The 17,472-nt window shown below is 34.5% G+C and overlaps 1 protein-coding gene across 1 annotated transcript; it reads right to left on the reverse strand.

Moving 5' to 3' along the window:
- Positions 1–471: 471 nt before the first annotated feature.
- Positions 472–17,318, reverse strand: LOC110458281. Its single transcript, XM_021509913.1, has 5 exons — positions 17,124–17,318; positions 12,668–12,708; positions 10,133–11,172; positions 2,575–2,659; positions 472–1,866 (listed from the first exon to the last, which is right to left on the reverse strand). Exons 2-5 carry the CDS (start codon positions 12,696–12,698, stop codon positions 872–874), a joined length of 2,151 nt encoding a protein of 716 aa, XP_021365588.1. The 5' UTR covers positions 12,699–12,708; positions 17,124–17,318; the 3' UTR covers positions 472–871.
- Between the last annotated feature and the right edge of the window lie 154 nt (positions 17,319–17,472).

Here is a 17,472-nt window from a genome sequence, read left to right on the forward strand (position 1 = left end):
TTCACTACGTATATGTGTAACACAAAATTCGTTGTTTTTGCACAAGCTGAAAGTTTTGCACTACATGCACGGGCTGAAATGTTTGCTTGAATCTCATCCGTCGTCTAAATATACCAATATATCTATGAAATGTAATATAAATATTTCACAAAAAGCCTGAAACCTTTAGTTCAAATATAAGGCGCCGAAAAGAGTTTGATTCCGCCAAAAAGAAAGGTAACAGATTTCAATCAAACTTGAACGTATAACTCCCTTTCTTGAGTAACTGTAAAGTAATTTTCAAATCTTCAGTTTTCTCGGGTAATACTTTTTTTAAATTATTTTCCTGAAATCTAATATAACACTTTTCCTGTCGGATTAATTAACCGACGCAGTTAATGGGTTCACTACCACGAGGAGTAATGATTCCATAGTTGAAACCTCATGTTGTTTAGGTTATAAGGTAAAAGAAGATACGCCAAATTGCTACACGAAAGTTTATTCACATTCACAAGTATGCAAATTCTGGCAGTGTAAATGAAAATCATTGAAGTCACAATGAAAAATCTTAAAATCACAATGAAAAATCTTAAAATCACAATGAAAAATCTTAAAATCACAATAAAAAGTTTTAAAGACCAACGTAAAAAATGTAGTTATAGATACAACCTATGAAAGTATATGGTATATAGGAGGAAGGGTTGAGGGTTAGGGGTTTGGGTCGTTGGGGGCTTTGCAGTATCTAACAAGTATATCTTACAAGTTAAGGACATTACGGAAATATTAGCATTGGTGATACAATGTACATTACATGGCTGTATAGCTTCCCTCGCAAGAGTGACGTTATTGTAGACAACTGTTTATTTTGCAATATGCATGACACGAGGGGAAATCACGGATTAAATACAAAATCCCGAATAACGAAAACAACAAAGAAAAATAGGAATTCATCAATATCACTTGTAAAGAAGCTGGCGGGCTGATGCTGGTGTTTGAAATTGTCAAGCTCTTCTCTGCAGTGCTGCAACTCTTTTTTCAATTTATCTATTTCCTTCTGTTTTTCCTCGTCTTTCTGACGCCGTATTTCGCTTTCCTGAAGTTTCCTTTCTACTGCCTTAAACATGTCATTGGTGTGGTGTTTGGAATTTTCAAGCTCTTCTCTACAGTGCTGCAACTCTTTTTTCAATTCATCTATATCCTTCTGTTTTTCCTCGTCTTTCTGACGCCGTATTTTGCTTTCCTGAAGTTTCATATCTACTGCCTTAAACATCTCATTGGTGTAGCAGAAGTCTTGATGGCTTTCTACAAGTTTATTGATCATTTCCATCATATTCCTAGCATCGTTGTCACTGGAATCGTTTTTCAGACAATTATTGATTACAATACAACGTTTCTTGCATTTCCCTAGTATTTCCTCTAGTGAAGGTGGTATCGTCTTTAAATACTCCTCAAAGGACGTGTCTTGTTCTTCCAGCAAGTCTCTTCCGGTGAAGACCAAGATCGTATGTTTGAACATATCTTCTCCAAAAACTTCAGCAAAATGTTTGACAGTGGCGTTTTCCGCTTGAGTAAACCTCCCTGCATAAATGGTCAGAAGGAATACGTGAGGTCCAGGCAAGGACAGACTGATGCACTTGGATATTTCTTCCAGGCTTTGCTTGTTTGGTACCTTTGTATCAAACACTCCCGGAGTATCGATTACCAGGATCTGCTGTCCAAACCGGAAAGTTCTAGCTTCCTGACATTTCTCCGTCACGGATGAAGCTCCATAGCAAGATTTGAAATCGTCCTTTCCTAGAATGGTATTACCTGTGGAGCTTTTCCCAGATCCGCTTCTTCCAATCAATACAATCCGCTTAGTCTGTCTGTCACCTTCACTGTAGGACACTTATGAAAAAAAGACATATTCAGTTTAAATATTTAAAGGTATAGTCACGCCGAAAAAGTTTAAAACGTTTAGTTTCATTTTTTGGCAGTGGTACGTTGATTCTGTTATTCATTTAATTCATGTTAACAACAAAACGTTAAGATGTATGTAACCCTGGTTTTATGCTTTGTACCCAAATACCATAGTTTCTATTGATTATCTAATGAGCAAGTCAGAGTAGTATAATACATTGGGCCTCAGCCATTAATTAGCATTACTACGAGTATAGAAAAAAGATTCATTTACATGATGGACCATGATTACTTCTATGTCCTCTTTCAAATAAGATAATTACAAAATTGACCCAAAAAACCAATTTTGTTATTGAAAACTGAAATAATATGCCACGGAAATTAGCTTCATGATTGAGATCAAGGGTCAACATCTACGTCATAATGACCTATGTTTGGTACACGACACTACTCCATTATAAGGTGTATATGTATGCAAATAATGGTCGCAGTGAATAAACAGGTGTAAGAGTTTTTCTTCAGACTTAGTTATAAAAATGGAAAGAAGGAGGATTGGAGACATAATACAGAATACGGGAGGACGAAGAGGAAACCACTAGTTTTGTATCTTGACAGTAAAATTGATATAGCATATTTATGAATTTGTTCATTAAAGGAATGATAAATCTTCCTCACAACATCATTGGAGATACTTACTCTCAGAACAGCCGAGCTTTAGACCATCTCTCTTTCCTGGACGTGCTCCATCAGGATCTTGCATGCCTTCGCTGTTGAGCGGTTTTTACTCCAAATAGTTCATATGTTTTAAATGCTATATTTCATATCTGAAACAAAAGTTATAGTCAATCAATTAAAACTGACAACTCTAGATTATTCGGGAGCACGCTTTTTGACATAGTAGACTATTTAGTCCCTTTATGCTGCAATATCTTTGACAGAAAATTAATGCTTGTCACGTATTATTTGTAAACATGAAACAATTTTTTTTCCGTAAATGTCGTTTCACTGCGTACGTAAATGTAATATAAGACAGCAGTGTAGTTTAGGGGTTATAATCACACCACTCAGTATATTATATTCTATGACACTATAGCATCAAGTTCTGTTACACCTTCTGCAATTTTTTTTGTAAAGAAACCAAACTTAGGGAGATTTCTTCCATTTGTTTTAAAGTATTGATGAACTCAAAAAAAAAGACTAAAAAAAAAAGGTATCTTTCAAAATTATGTTACCCATAAGAGCTCATTTTAGGACTTTCAATTTATTATGAATTCACATGTACTATGGCTTATATATTTACAACTTGACATTTTGTATTGTTTGTGTCCCATTTTTAATTAGTATTATTGATCAATAGTCTAATTATATACGCATTTTGTCCTAAAATATCTCCCGTATCATTATGACGTCACAAAGTGATATAATTGTTGATTACGTAACTATTGCAAGTATTAAAGCATAAATTCTGCTGACGTAACAATTGAAGCTAGCGAAAGCATCTGGAGGTTTTTTTCTGGTTTATTTTGTAAATACATACATATATTGATAGTTGACCACATTTGTGGTGTTTAAAGTTAACTGGATACCAAACACTGAAACACTCACCTGGTTCATCGCAGCGTTCCGTTTATTCCAAATGGTATTTCAGGTTTTGGCTCATAGGAGCATATATACAATCTCTACACTATTATTTAGGGTTAATGCTTTCGACTTAGTTCTGGTCTATTGTCCTTTCGTAGGAAGCACATAAATAGATTTCCCTGGAATCGAAAAAATATTTCCAAGTAACACCATAACGTCTTAACAGCACTGTATCCTGTTTCTTATCTTCTTTGCATGAACAACTTTACTGTACTGTAATCTGATTAAGTAAGGTAATATATTCTTGAAGGTATTATATTTTTCTTAATTGCAAAAGCTACATCTCAACCCACAAACACACATAACAAGAATATTCCGTTTTCACAAGACTGCATATCACGGTTTTTCACGGTGAAAAGGAATTCAACATTTGATAAAAATGAGGAATCTTACACCATCGAGGTTTGTAATGTAAAATACCATACTGTAGGTAAATAACCTACACAAGGGAAGTCCGGTGCTATTTATATGTTTGTATTACAGGTATATGTATACACGTGTCCTAGTACCGGGTATGTTTCGTGGAGTTCCTGTTGAGAGATGACGTAAACATCTTTTTATCTATTTCACATGTGAGGCAGCTTACCTTTAGTCAACACCAGTGACAGGAAGACAATGAAGACCTTAAAACTAAAATCTGAAAGATGTGTTGATAGTGAGATACATGTCGTGAAGATGATTCATGTAATACTTTATTTCGAAATAAATATTTTGAATGCTTTAAATGCATGAGAGTTAAATTACGGTTTAAGGATATGGCTCGATGCCATTAGCCTTTAATTAAGATTTAGTAGCGCTGTACGTGGTGTTCGATGTAAGTTCAGTAGTTAGTCCTAAAGGTTGTACTAAGGCTATGTGTGCTATCAAAACAAACAAATCTATCTGTCTCGGGATAATTATTCTCATGGAAAATCGAACGAAGTCATTTGAAATGAGACATTCTACAATAAAAGCATGTATTCAATTGTATTTTATATCAGCATACAGAGGACAGATTCAGTATTCTACATGCAGTGTCTCTTTGTTGCGTGTTTTTTATTTTTTTATTTTTTTTTATTCGTTAAATATTATCTTTTGTTCGGTTGATTCACCCTCGCACCAGCTTACAGTTACATGTTGCTACGCGCCTGACGAAAATTTGAGACTTGTTTACATGTACAGTGGTGCATAAATGTATAGGTACACAAGTGTGTTAGTGTTGTGTGTCTTACGTCATCATCTAACTCCATATGATCCGTTTCATAAAAGTCCTGGGTCTATGTTTATGATCCTAATTCACGAGTTCAACCAAGATTAAAGCATGTATCATATACTACTCAACACCTATGTATAGAATTCTTGTCCTTAATTGGTGAACCATACTCAAATTACTTTTAAAATCACCTTTATTACACATTATCACGTGCATTTACACGATTCCTGTCCAAGATTCCTACGGTTACCCGAATCCCATCGACCTCACCCCTGTCACTTTGACCTTTCACCCGGACATTAGTGCACATGTACTGCAGCGTTTATCAACAACAGTGTAACGTGACTAATAAATATTTATTTTTCATTATCTTTTGCTACCTGTAATTACATCAATACCTTTATAATTTACTTGGCCCTTACCTTTGACGGTCATCATGCACTTTTTTCGAAAAATTAAAATGAGAATATATTTATTTGTTAATTCCTAGGATCCGACTGCCAGTTAATCTTCTTTTAGATTCCTTGCCTTGTCTTGTCGTCATCGTCCATATTTTTATACCCACGACTTTGCCGCAGCTGTCACCGTGTCTTCTCTAATGCTATGTAGATACTATTAAGTTGTGTCCAGACACCAGTCTACCAATCCTTTTAAACACTACTTCCTAGGTCTTTATGTATGAAAGTGCATTAAAATCAACAAACCCCAGAAAGATGGTATAGTCACCGAAAATTTCATTGGTGGCCGGTATGCCTCTCGACAACTAGTAAAAGAGAAAGTGAGCTCTGAATCATTTCGGTATATATATGAACTGTAGATAATATGTCATTTTGTAACATCTATTTCATATGTAAAACAGATTGACATGTTATAATCCAATCAATTATTTTTATGAAGTCAAATTCAGTATATTCAAATTACATATTTGGAATCCGATTTTTTTGGTTTTTTTTTTAATATGACTGTAGGGGTTTGGAGTTTTGGGTGACTATAGCATCGTTAAGGGGGCTTATTAAACCTTAATATGAATTCCTCTGGTGAATCACAAATATTAACCTTAAGAAGATATCTCTTCAAAATTTACACTGGACAGGTAAGTTAATGCGTTATGAAGTCCTTCCATATACAAATATGTTTTTCTCTCCATATGCGTATTTTTATGTACTGTAGATATAAAGCAATCTGCATACGATCTCCGTATATCCTACATACAAAACGCAAAGCTGGTAAATTTCCATCCAAATTTATCAGCTCACGACACTTATCTCCGACGGCACGGACTCTAACTTAACTGTATGTATACCTATACTCATATGTGCTATTTCATGTACACTTGTAATTGATGTGTATATGCAATAAAAGGAATAACTGAATGTGAATTTGAAGACAATTTCAAAACTAATTGAAACCCGAGCTGTATTTCCTATTTTCACTCATATGGATATAAGCTATTTCGTTGTGTGATATGAAGGTCGACGTTGTTTTTTTTTTATCATGCTCATTAATGTAACTTGTGATTTTGTTACTACCTCAACTGTCGATGCGAGGACGTGCCATTAGTTGAGTTTAACTTAGGTTTACATGGCGGGTGTCGTTGATGAAGCAGATGACGTTTCCGGAATACCTAGTTGTCGAATCCAACCGTCTTAGTGATATAAAATCATGCTTTTTTTCCTCCCCCGTTACCCATTGCACATTGAATACAATTGTGTAACAAGCACAATAAAAAATATCCCATCAGCCATATTACGTTACCCTTAATTCTTACTATCTTTATCCAACATTTAAGAACTATTCTGGTTATCCGTGAACCATTTAACTGTCTTCTTTTAACGAAGTGCAATAACATATCATAGTTCCCTTCACGTTCTATGTAAAACACACCATGAAGGATACGACAAAGAATGCCCCAAACGCTGTACTGCCAGCATCTGAATATAGAGAACTTCTTAACACCCTATTTTCCTTTTATTTGTTTTGGTTTATCGATTTAACGCACTTGTCATTGGACTGTAAAATACTTTGTCATATATCTACAAACCAACCATATTTACTGGAAAAAGGGAGATCACTCTTCCAGTCTTCTAAGCTAGTTCATTGTACAGCTTCCCGTGTACGGCCTTTCATAGATTCAGATAAGCTCCTCAATTCTGTCCGCAATACTAATAGACCATCGTACCAAAAGCAATACACAATTCTGCACTAGATTCCATACTAATTTTGAACACAAAACAAAACAAAAACTTCCTTTGACAAAGTATATTTGTCACAAAAAAGGCTTTTTTCCTCGCATAAGCTGAACATTTTGCTAGAATCTATATACACCAATAAGTCTTTGAAATGTGTTCACACGTATATACACCAATAAGTCTTTAATATGTGATCACAAATCACAATGAAGGACTCAAACGTTTAGTTTATATAAAAGGCGCTCACTCAACCCTGACCAACACAGTTTGAGAGTTCAATACTACGGGGAAAATGAAACTGTATTTGAAACCTGATGGTGTTTAGGTTATATGGAAAAGAAGACACGCAAAATTGTTAAAACGAAAATGCATTCACATTCACAAGCACATGCATGTAAATTACAAAAAGTAAACACTGAAGTGACAATGATACATCTTTTAAAGTAACAAGGTAAAATATTAAAGTACTTATGGTCAAAAACAGTCATAGATACCGAATATAAGTATGTGGATTAGAGGGAAAGGTTAGGAGATTACGGTTTATCCCTCAGATTGTTAACAACATTTCACAAACTGTCAAAAACTATTAAAATCATCCAATATTCCTGCCATCCTGGCACTTTGGTTCCGCTACGTCTTCGATACTATTGCTCACTCATGTTCTGCTTTCAATTTTTCTCTGTTCACAGTGATGAACTATCAATGCGCTACTATAGCTGCCTGGGCATTTGGAAGCCACTAGATAATTCAAATATTGTAGCTGTTCCGATGAAATGACGCATCTAGATCCTTATTACAGATTTGCATTCCATGGAGGTTAAATTCCTAAGGGACTAAATTCAAAAGCATTTATTACAGGTGGTCTGTACACATTCGTACGAAAGGGAAAACCCAACAATATTTGCTCCTCTCTGAATCCAATTAAAAAATAACAAAAGGCATTAATATATAGTTCAAGATAGTAAATGAATGAAATTTTAAAACTTTTTACAATATATTACTCGTGTTTTCACTCCTTTCTTGCCCTGGGAGTTTTGTCGTATATACACAGGTGTGAGGGAACATAAGTTGAATTTAAAGTATATATATACAAACCAAATTGAACGCTCTATCAACAGCTAAGTTCATTTGAGTATGGATGACATTGATACACAAATAAAATATATGTGGAAAATTAGATCACACTTTTCCGGTCAACTTGAACCACATGTTGAACCTATATGGAAAGCTGAAATCATAATCTATTACTTCATATAATTAAATGTTAATCAGCACTTAGTGCGCATGTTGTTATATCGATCGGAATAATGGTATATTGAAGAAACTTGTAGGTGATAGTAAGTGGATTTTTTACCTTTAGTGTATGACAACAAAAAGAATATGTGTACGATCTTTTGTACACAATAACAGATGATGCTCTCTTTTTTCTACAATTTCGAAATCCAAGGCTTACGCGCTCAAAACTACATTGTGTATCGAGAGCAAAAGACTTGGTTTTCGAAGACACATTTTCAAAAGAGTTGTGACATTGCTCAAGGTATTCGTTCTTGAGTTAGGTTGCACATAGAACCGGTGATTTCATACAGGTATTTGTCTTCCAATCACTGGCAGATACTGTCGGTACCGATACTACATCAAATATGTAGCCTTATTAATTGGGGATTAAAAGTAACTTTTGGTTTACGTAATATTAACTGATGCGACGTAGATAACAAAACATGTGTGACGCAATTCTTAGTAAAACAAAGCAAACAAACCTTATATAACATTATCCATCAAAGCCAGTGAGAAATGAAATTTGGCTAGTGGCATATGTGGAGCGCCAAAATGTCCCATCATGGCTGAACTGGTTGAATAATTCTCAATAATATTAACCTAAATCTTATGAAGAATTTGTGAAACAAACCAACAGGTGAGACGTTCTTGTAAATAGTCAATGATTTGATTTAGTTACATAACCAGAAAAACAGAACAAAGTACAAAATATTTCAGTCGACGTTATATTAATTATTTCATATAGTACAAAGTGTTTATGTAGACGTCTTCAAGTTCACTATATAATAACCTATTCTTATCAAGTGTTAATTCTCGCCGAGGCACGTTCATCACCGTCAAACTAGGTCGCTAATTAGTAACCGTTTTGAGCCGTTAAGAGAATCGCAGCTCATTTTAAGTCGGAGGAATTTTAACAGATCTTACGTACGCTAGCGCAGTACACCCAGGGGTCATGGCGAAAATTGGCGCAGAAGTCGGCAACCAATAAATCTTTTGATTCGATTTCATAACACTACATTTGGATATTGGAATTCCAACGAACCCCTAGTTACGTTACTTACTATGCACTGGAAACTTTTTCCAGTATGGCTAAACATTTGATCAATCATTTCTGAAAAGTGAAAGAGACATACACAATGTACCTTATGGAACTTTCGTGAAATAAAAGAGATGAAATAAAATAAAATAAAAAATGCCACAGCATCCGAACGGGATTCGAACCCTGGACCTCAGACCATTGATCTAGCCAACTGTCAGTCGCGCTACAGGTAAAAATCAAAAATGAAATTAAGGGGAGGTTTCTTTAAGTATGAAAATCTACTCTGTAAAATAGCCTTACATTGTTTACGATTATTTCAACGAGAGTTGCAGTACTGCATATAGTACAGAAGTTTAGTTAGTTTAAACAATTGTTTATAAAGTTCACAGAAAGTCAAAGAGCAATCAATAAATCAGAGAAAAAAAGTTCCACCGATCTCAATAACGTTTATATACTTACTCTATCACTCAATAACGATACAAAAAGTAGAGATCACATTAGAATAGTCAACTGCGTGAAAAAGCAGGAAACAGTACTCGCAGTATATACTGTGGATTCGTGATTTTGTTATTTTTCCTATATTCTATGGACGGGTATTTCAAAGAACGGGGAAATAAGTCATCTTAAATACATATATGAGCTTCATGATCAGGTTCACATCTTTCCATTGGTATACGTTTTGTGTGTCTGCGGTGCCGATATAGTTTTTTATAATGATTGAAATCTTAGCATTAATCGCCTTAGAGAACAAACAGTTTCCAGATCGTCTCATGTCACATGAATTGATGACGTCACGGACAATGACGAGCGTGACGTTAAAACTTGTTAAAAGCCGATCGACCCAGATAGGCCCTGTGGCAGTCAACATATAAATCAAATCGACCCAAATCAGCCAAATGTCAGTCCACGAAGTTAAACAAGCTGAAAAATAGCCCATCCGACTGTTGCTGCTCCTTTGATCATTGTAAACACAACTTTCGCTTTTGGATTTTGTGTTATTGCAATCACCTTGTTTACATATTTATTATCTAAGGACTTGAGGAATTTTGTCAGGTTATCGTCACGGTCTTGTAAGCATTCATCAAGCTGGTGTTTGATAATTTCGATCTCTTCTCTGAGTTGCTGACTCGCTTCCTCTTGTTTTCCAATGTTATCCCGTGCTTCCTTCTCAAGTTCACGTAGCTTTTGCTCGTTCGCATTCTGTTTAGCTTTCAAGCGGTAAACTTGTTTTTTGTATTTTTCAACAAGCTGTTGTTTCAATTCGTCTATTTCTTTCTGCTTTTCTTTGTTTATCTCACCTCTCACTTTCTCTTCAATTTCCCGACATTTCCTCTCAGCTTCCTGAAACATCTCATTGGTGTAGTTGCGTCCCTGATGGCTCTGTACAAGTTCATTGATCTTTTCCATCAGTTTCCTGGCATCGATGTCATTTTTCGAACTATTGTTGATAGCAATACAACGTTTGTTGCATTTTCCTATTATTTCCTCCAGCGAAGATGGTATCTTCTTCAAAAACTCCTCAAAGGACATGTCTTTTGCTTCAAGCAAGTCTCTTCCGGTGAATACCAAGATCATATGTTTGAACACATCTTCTCCAAAAACTTCAGCAATATGTTTGACAGTGTCGTGCTCCTCAGCAGTAAATCTCCCTGCCTGAAGGACCAGAAGAAATACGTGAGGTCCAGGCATGGATAGACTGATGCACTTGGAAAGTTCTTGAAGGGTTTTCTCGGTAGGTACATTTGTATCAAACACTCCCGGAGTATCGATTAACAGGATCTGCTGTCCACACCTGATGTGTCTAGCTTCTTGACATTTCTCCGTCAAGGATGAAGCTGCAAAGCAAGACTTGAAAACGTCCTTACCTAGAATGGTATTACCTGTAGAGCTTTTCCCAGATCCGGTTTTTCCTAACAATACAATTCGTAAAGCCTGTTCGTCGCCTTCCCAGTAGGAACCTTATGAAGAAGACATATTTTGTTTAAAATATGATATTGTAGACCAAAAGAAAAAAAACTATTACTGTTTTATACAACTAATTGTTACTGAACACCGGGAAATGTTCGCGAAAAGAGCGAATGATGAAAGTTTGACTGAGCGAAGATTTCCCAGCATGCAGTAATGTTGTTTGACATATTTTGCTATTTGTAACAATGCTGCTTCGTCTTGAAATCATTATTTTCTCTATACATATGATATACTATTATATTTTTTATAAGAAAAGCGTTTACATTTTAAAGTTTTCCATCAGATGTAAAGCTAACAAATGAGGAAGGCATGGCCACAGAATACATATTACAGAAAAACGAGGAGCAAACCACCCTTCAGATGCAGTGGATGACAGTAGATGGGGATACTTTTAAACTAGTTTCCTTCAGCCTTAGTCGGGCACTTATAAACAAAAAGCTTAAGTTTCCTTCATCATTAGTCGGGCGTATATAAACAACAAGTTTCCTTTAGAATTAGTCGGGCACTTATAAACAACTAGTTACCATTGGTATTAGTCATGCACTTATAAACAACTAGTTTCCTTCAGCATTAGACGGGCACTTATTAACAACTAGTTTTCTTCGACATTTGTAACTAGTTGTTTATCAGTGCCCGACTAAGGCTGAAGGAACATTGTTGTTTATAAGTGCCCGACTAATGCTGAAGGAAAGTTGTTGTTTATAAGTGCCCGACTAATGCTGAAGGAAACTTGTTGTTTATAAGTGCCCGACTAATACCAATGGTAACTAGTTGTTAATAAGTGCCCGACTAATTCTAAAGGAAAGTTGTTGTTTATAAGTGCCCTACTAATGCTGAATGAAACTTGTTGTTTATAAGTGCCCGACTAATATAAATGGTAACTAGTTTTTTTTATCAGTGCCCGACTAAGGCTGAAGAAACATTGTTGTATAAAAGTGTCCGATTAATCCTGAAGGAAAGTTGTTGTTTATAAGTGCCCGACTAAGGCTGAAGGAACGTTGTTGTTTATAAGTGCCCGACTAAGGCTGAAGGAACGTTGTTGTTTTTAAGTGCCCGACTAATACGAGTGGTAACTAGTTGTTTATCAGGGCACTTAAAAACACTCTTATAAACAACAAGTTTCCTTTAGAATTAGTCGGGCACTGATAAACAACTAGTTACCACTGGTATTAGTCGGGCACTTATAAACAACAACTTTCCTTCAACATTAGTCGGGTACTTATAAACAACAAGGTTCCTTCAGCATTATTCAGGCACTTATAAACAACAAGTTTCCTTCAGCATTAGTCGGGCGTTTATAAACAACAAGTTTCCTTTAGAATTAGTCGGGCACTGATAAACAACTAGTTTCCATAGCATTTGTTGGGACCCATAAAGTATAAGCGTCTTGAGTTTTGTATCTTGGCACTAATGATTGATTAGCATACTGATTAATAATATGTTCAATTAAATATTGATAAATTTGCCATCGAATGCGATACTTACTTTCAGGGTTTCCTTCAGATTGTCTAGCCATATCTGAATATCTGAAACAAGAGGAATACTCTATGAATTATTTAAAAACAACTCTATATTTTTAAGGTTACTCCTTTTGACAAACAAGGCATAATATTTGCAATTATGTAACTACACATAGTAATTAATGAAGTTGTATTGCATATTTAAATGTACATTGTAATACATGATAGAAGTGCATTTTTGGATTCGCAAACACAACATTCAATGTAATTCTTTCGTTTAATTATAATACAATATCAAGTTATGTAGCACTAAATACTTTTTATGTAAAATGAGTTAAAATTATTATTTATTCAACACAAGTACACTGTTCTTCGTCAGTCGTATGTAGTTGATTAAAATTATAGACTAATGTTATTGTCATCATCACTATCTCATCAAATAAAACAGAATGGCATCCTTTTATGTACTTTGTTGTTTCTGTCGCCCTGAGGAACAGTGACTCACGCATGTGTGATCACGTCGGGGAGACCAGTTTTTGTTAACACTGCACCACCCGTTATCTCGCGCACTAGATCTAACGGCACATTTAGGTACCTCACGCATTATGTCTTATTAAATACAACTCCTTAGTATAAATAATGTTAGAGAAAGTTATCAAATATTCTATGTTTTTTTCTATTTTCAATTTTACTATCTAGTAACTGTATTTAAGCAACACAAAATAATAAAACAATTAATAAGCAAAGTCGCAATTTCAACTGAAAAACGATAAAACTTTTTATATTAACTTAGTTATATTAACAAAAGAAGACTTCGTGAATTCCTTGAAAAAAGTTCAAGGAGAATAAGAACAGGAAGTGTAAATCACATAGAACACATTATTTTATTATGAAATATTAGGCCTGTACATATATTTAAAGCTGGTCAAATAAGTGGCTCTAATGATTCACTGGATACAAAACTTAAACATTCACCTGGTTTACCACTTCTCTAGATCTGTCCGTTCATTCCAAATGGTATATCAGATTCTTGATTAGAAGCGAATATATCACCTGTAAACAATCAGTGTTATTTAGGGTCGTTTTTGTGACATCATTTGTTATCTATTGTTAGCAACCCGTACTCATGACGTACACATGAATATGAACTGACCTTCCCGGAATGGAAGTGAAAGTACATTGCATATTAATTTCAAATCCGTGTGTTACAGCATACCTTCTTAACAAATCTAGTTCTTGTTTCGTTTTCTCCTTGTGCAAACATCGTTTTACTAAGAATGTCAAATGTCAGTTAAATACCTATTGATTTTCGTTTGTGGTAGATATTTAACCTGTGATGTAACATGTTCAAGAAATGTTATGTAATCTTGTAAGTGCTGTATTTTCCTATTTTCAAAGGCCTTTTACACTTAGACTATGAAGGTCTTAAAACAAGAATCTGAATGATGTTTGTTGGTAGGTAGGTACATTCAGATCGATTCAGTAATTTGTCAAGATGATTCATTGAGGTTTTCCTTTTGAATTAATTCTGTAAAATGAAACTGTTTCGATTTAATAATAATAATAATAATAATAATAATAATAATAAACTTTATTTATTGAGGATACAAAACCTGTTTAGCAATGCTAATCTTCCACAGGGTCCTCTGTTAGTAAAATTGGTTAGTTAAAAGACAAAGTAGTATCACAGCAAATAAATGTACATAAACTAATTGTTGGTCTACTAAAACAGCAATTAATATAACAGTTATTTCATAATTTAAACGGTCGTTCAATACAATTACAATAAAATTATCACAGAAGCACGAAATATATTCCGTGCTTAACCCATTATGGTTTTCATTAAAAGACAAATTGTCTAATTTACATATATGCTAATGTAGCAAAAGCTAAAAATTGACAGAATACACGCTAATATAGCGAAAATAAAACAAATCAAAGCTGTATCTAAAAAGTATAATAGTAAAAATAAAAGACAATTAAACCGCATTCTTAATGTTACCAATCATATTTTGTTTGAGTTTTGTCAAGGAGGAAGAGAGTCTTACTTCAACCGGTAAATTATTCCAAATCTGGCTCCCTTGTACCAAAAAGTGTTTGGAATAAAATGTGGTACGGTGTTTGGGTACCTTGACAGAGTTTTGGGATGCTGATCTAGTATATCTGTTGTTAGACAAATTAAATTGATTAGAAAGATATCCTGGAACTAGATTATTTATACATTTGTACACCATAACACCTCTTTTGAATTTCAAATATTCGCCAATTGGTAACCACCCTAATGAAGAAAACATTTCTACTGATGGTGTATCAAATGGAGCATCCAACAGTAATCTTGCAGCTTGTTTCTGCGCTTTTGACAGTTTTTGTAGAAGATTTAAAGAGCATCCGCTCCATACTGTGCTACTGTACATGAAGTGGGGAAAAATACATGCGTGAAAAAATTTAAGTCTAGCTGAAAGTGGTAAATATTGACGGATGCGTCGAAGTAAACCCAAACCACTGTTAATCTTTGAAACAACAGATGCTATGTGATCTAACCAAGATAAACTGTTGTCAATTTTTACACCAAGGAGTTTTTCACTCTTTACTTGTTCAATACATTCCTGATCTAATATTAGGCTTAGAGCATCATCTATTCTGTTAAGTTTCTGTTTTGTGGCAATAACCATACATTTCGTTTTATTCCTATTTAGAATCATTTTATTCTCATTACACCAGTCTTGGACTTTACTCAGATCAGCTTGTAACTCATCCTGTACAATAGAAATAGAACTTCCAGATGCACTCAGAGTCGAGTCATCAGCATACATATCTGTACCTGATTTTAGCCCAAGAGGTAAATCATTGATAAAAATAAGAAACATCAGGGGACCTATTATGGAACCCTGTGGAACACCATGAGTAATTTGATTACTTTTAGAAATATGATTAGATACTGTCACTTTTTGAAACCGGTGAGAGAGATAAGATTGAAACCAGCTCAAAGATAATTTGTCACATTGATATATGGCTAACTTTTGAATTAAAACCTCATGATCTACCATGTCAAAGGCTTTTTTAAAATCTATAAAAATAACACCATTGACATTTCCTTTGTCAATTTCCTTTGCCCACTTATTAACAATACTGAGTAAGGCAGTCTCGCAAGAATGATGCTTACGGAACCCTGACTGTGAGGAAACAAGAAGATTATGTTCATTAATATACTTATAAAAACTATTATGAATATGTCTTTCTAAAATTTTTGATAAAACTGGTAAAATAGACACTGGTCTATAATTAGAAATGTCAGTCATTGCTCCACCTTTATGAAGTGGAATAACTTTTGAAATTTTCCACTGACTTGGAAATTTACCTGTGGTGACACTCAAATTTAATATATATGTCAGTGAAGATGAAATTTGAGAGCTTGCTGCCTTCAACAATTTACAACTGATATCATCAAGACCAGTGGCCTTGTGTACATCTAATGACCTAAGAAAATCTAAGGTAAAATTCTCCGTAACTCTGGGAGTTGAATAAGTACAATTTTCTGGTATATTAGACCGTACAAAATTCCTTAATGTCTCAAATGAGGAAGATACATCACTTCAAGTTGAACTTAATTTACTAGCAATTGAAGAAAAATAGGTGTTAAAATTTTCAGCAATTTCAAGCTTGTCATATACTGATTTATCATCAACTTGAATCATACTAGGAAATGTAGCAGAATGCTTAGGTGATTTGAACGAAACAAGCACTAATATAAAAAAAAAAAATTGCCTAAAGTTCATAACTACAGGTAGATAAACAATCTCTGATACCAGTATGTGTATTTTACCTCTTACATGCAACACCCACTGAGACCTACGCACTAGGTCTTACAATGACTAACTATCTATATTTAGGACATTTTGCTAAAAAATACGCGGTTTAAGCGTCATTGATACAAGTGGGGCACAATAACTGTGCACATACATACAATGCGTTTACTTTAAATACAACATTCCCATATCCCAGCAACAGGTTTTATTAATTATTTATTAATGTATACCTACATACGATACACACCTACACAATAACTAGATATATCTGTAATTTATATGAAAGTATAAATATGACTTAGCTTCCTTAACTATAACTAAAAGTAAAATCGGATTGGTAGATAGGGTTCAAAAAATGAAATAAAACTGGACAGAACAATTTATTCCACGGTACAATCATAATATTATGTTTTGCCTGTCTCCACTCAACAATCCAGAACATTAAAGCGAATCAAAGACGTATTTTGAACTAATTATAAACAAACGACAAAACTAAGTCATAACATGAACAGAGAAAAGATTTACACGAATTACCTTGACAATATGACCAGGAAGTGTAGATCACGATGCAAGCACACCATATTTTTATGACTATATTTGGCCTGAAATATATTTAAAGTTGATCATATTTGTGGCGTGAAGGTTTCACAGGACACAGAATTTGTAAACACTTACCTTGTTCTTCACCGTTAATTCCAAATGATTTTTCAGGTTCTAGATCAGAAGCGTATACATTATATGTAAACAGCCAGTGTTTCTCAGGGTGATTGCTGAGACATCAGTTTTAGTACATTTTTCTGTCGTAAGGACCACGTACTGTGCGTGCGCAACACTGTGTATAGGTAGGCTGTTGTTGTTACCATGTTTGTATTACAGGTATACCTGGGTGTAACAAAATATTGTTGGATGTACCTGTTATATATTCCTATATAAATATACACGTCATATATTCTGTATTTTGGCGAGCGCATATGCATAGCCCGTCATGAGTAATCGATTTTGAAAGGGTCTATTACAAACAGAC

This window comes from Mizuhopecten yessoensis, unplaced genomic scaffold, assembly GCF_002113885.1.
Source record: "Mizuhopecten yessoensis strain PY_sf001 unplaced genomic scaffold, ASM211388v2 scaffold9535, whole genome shotgun sequence".
Taxonomy (NCBI): domain Eukaryota; kingdom Metazoa; phylum Mollusca; class Bivalvia; order Pectinida; family Pectinidae; genus Mizuhopecten; species Mizuhopecten yessoensis.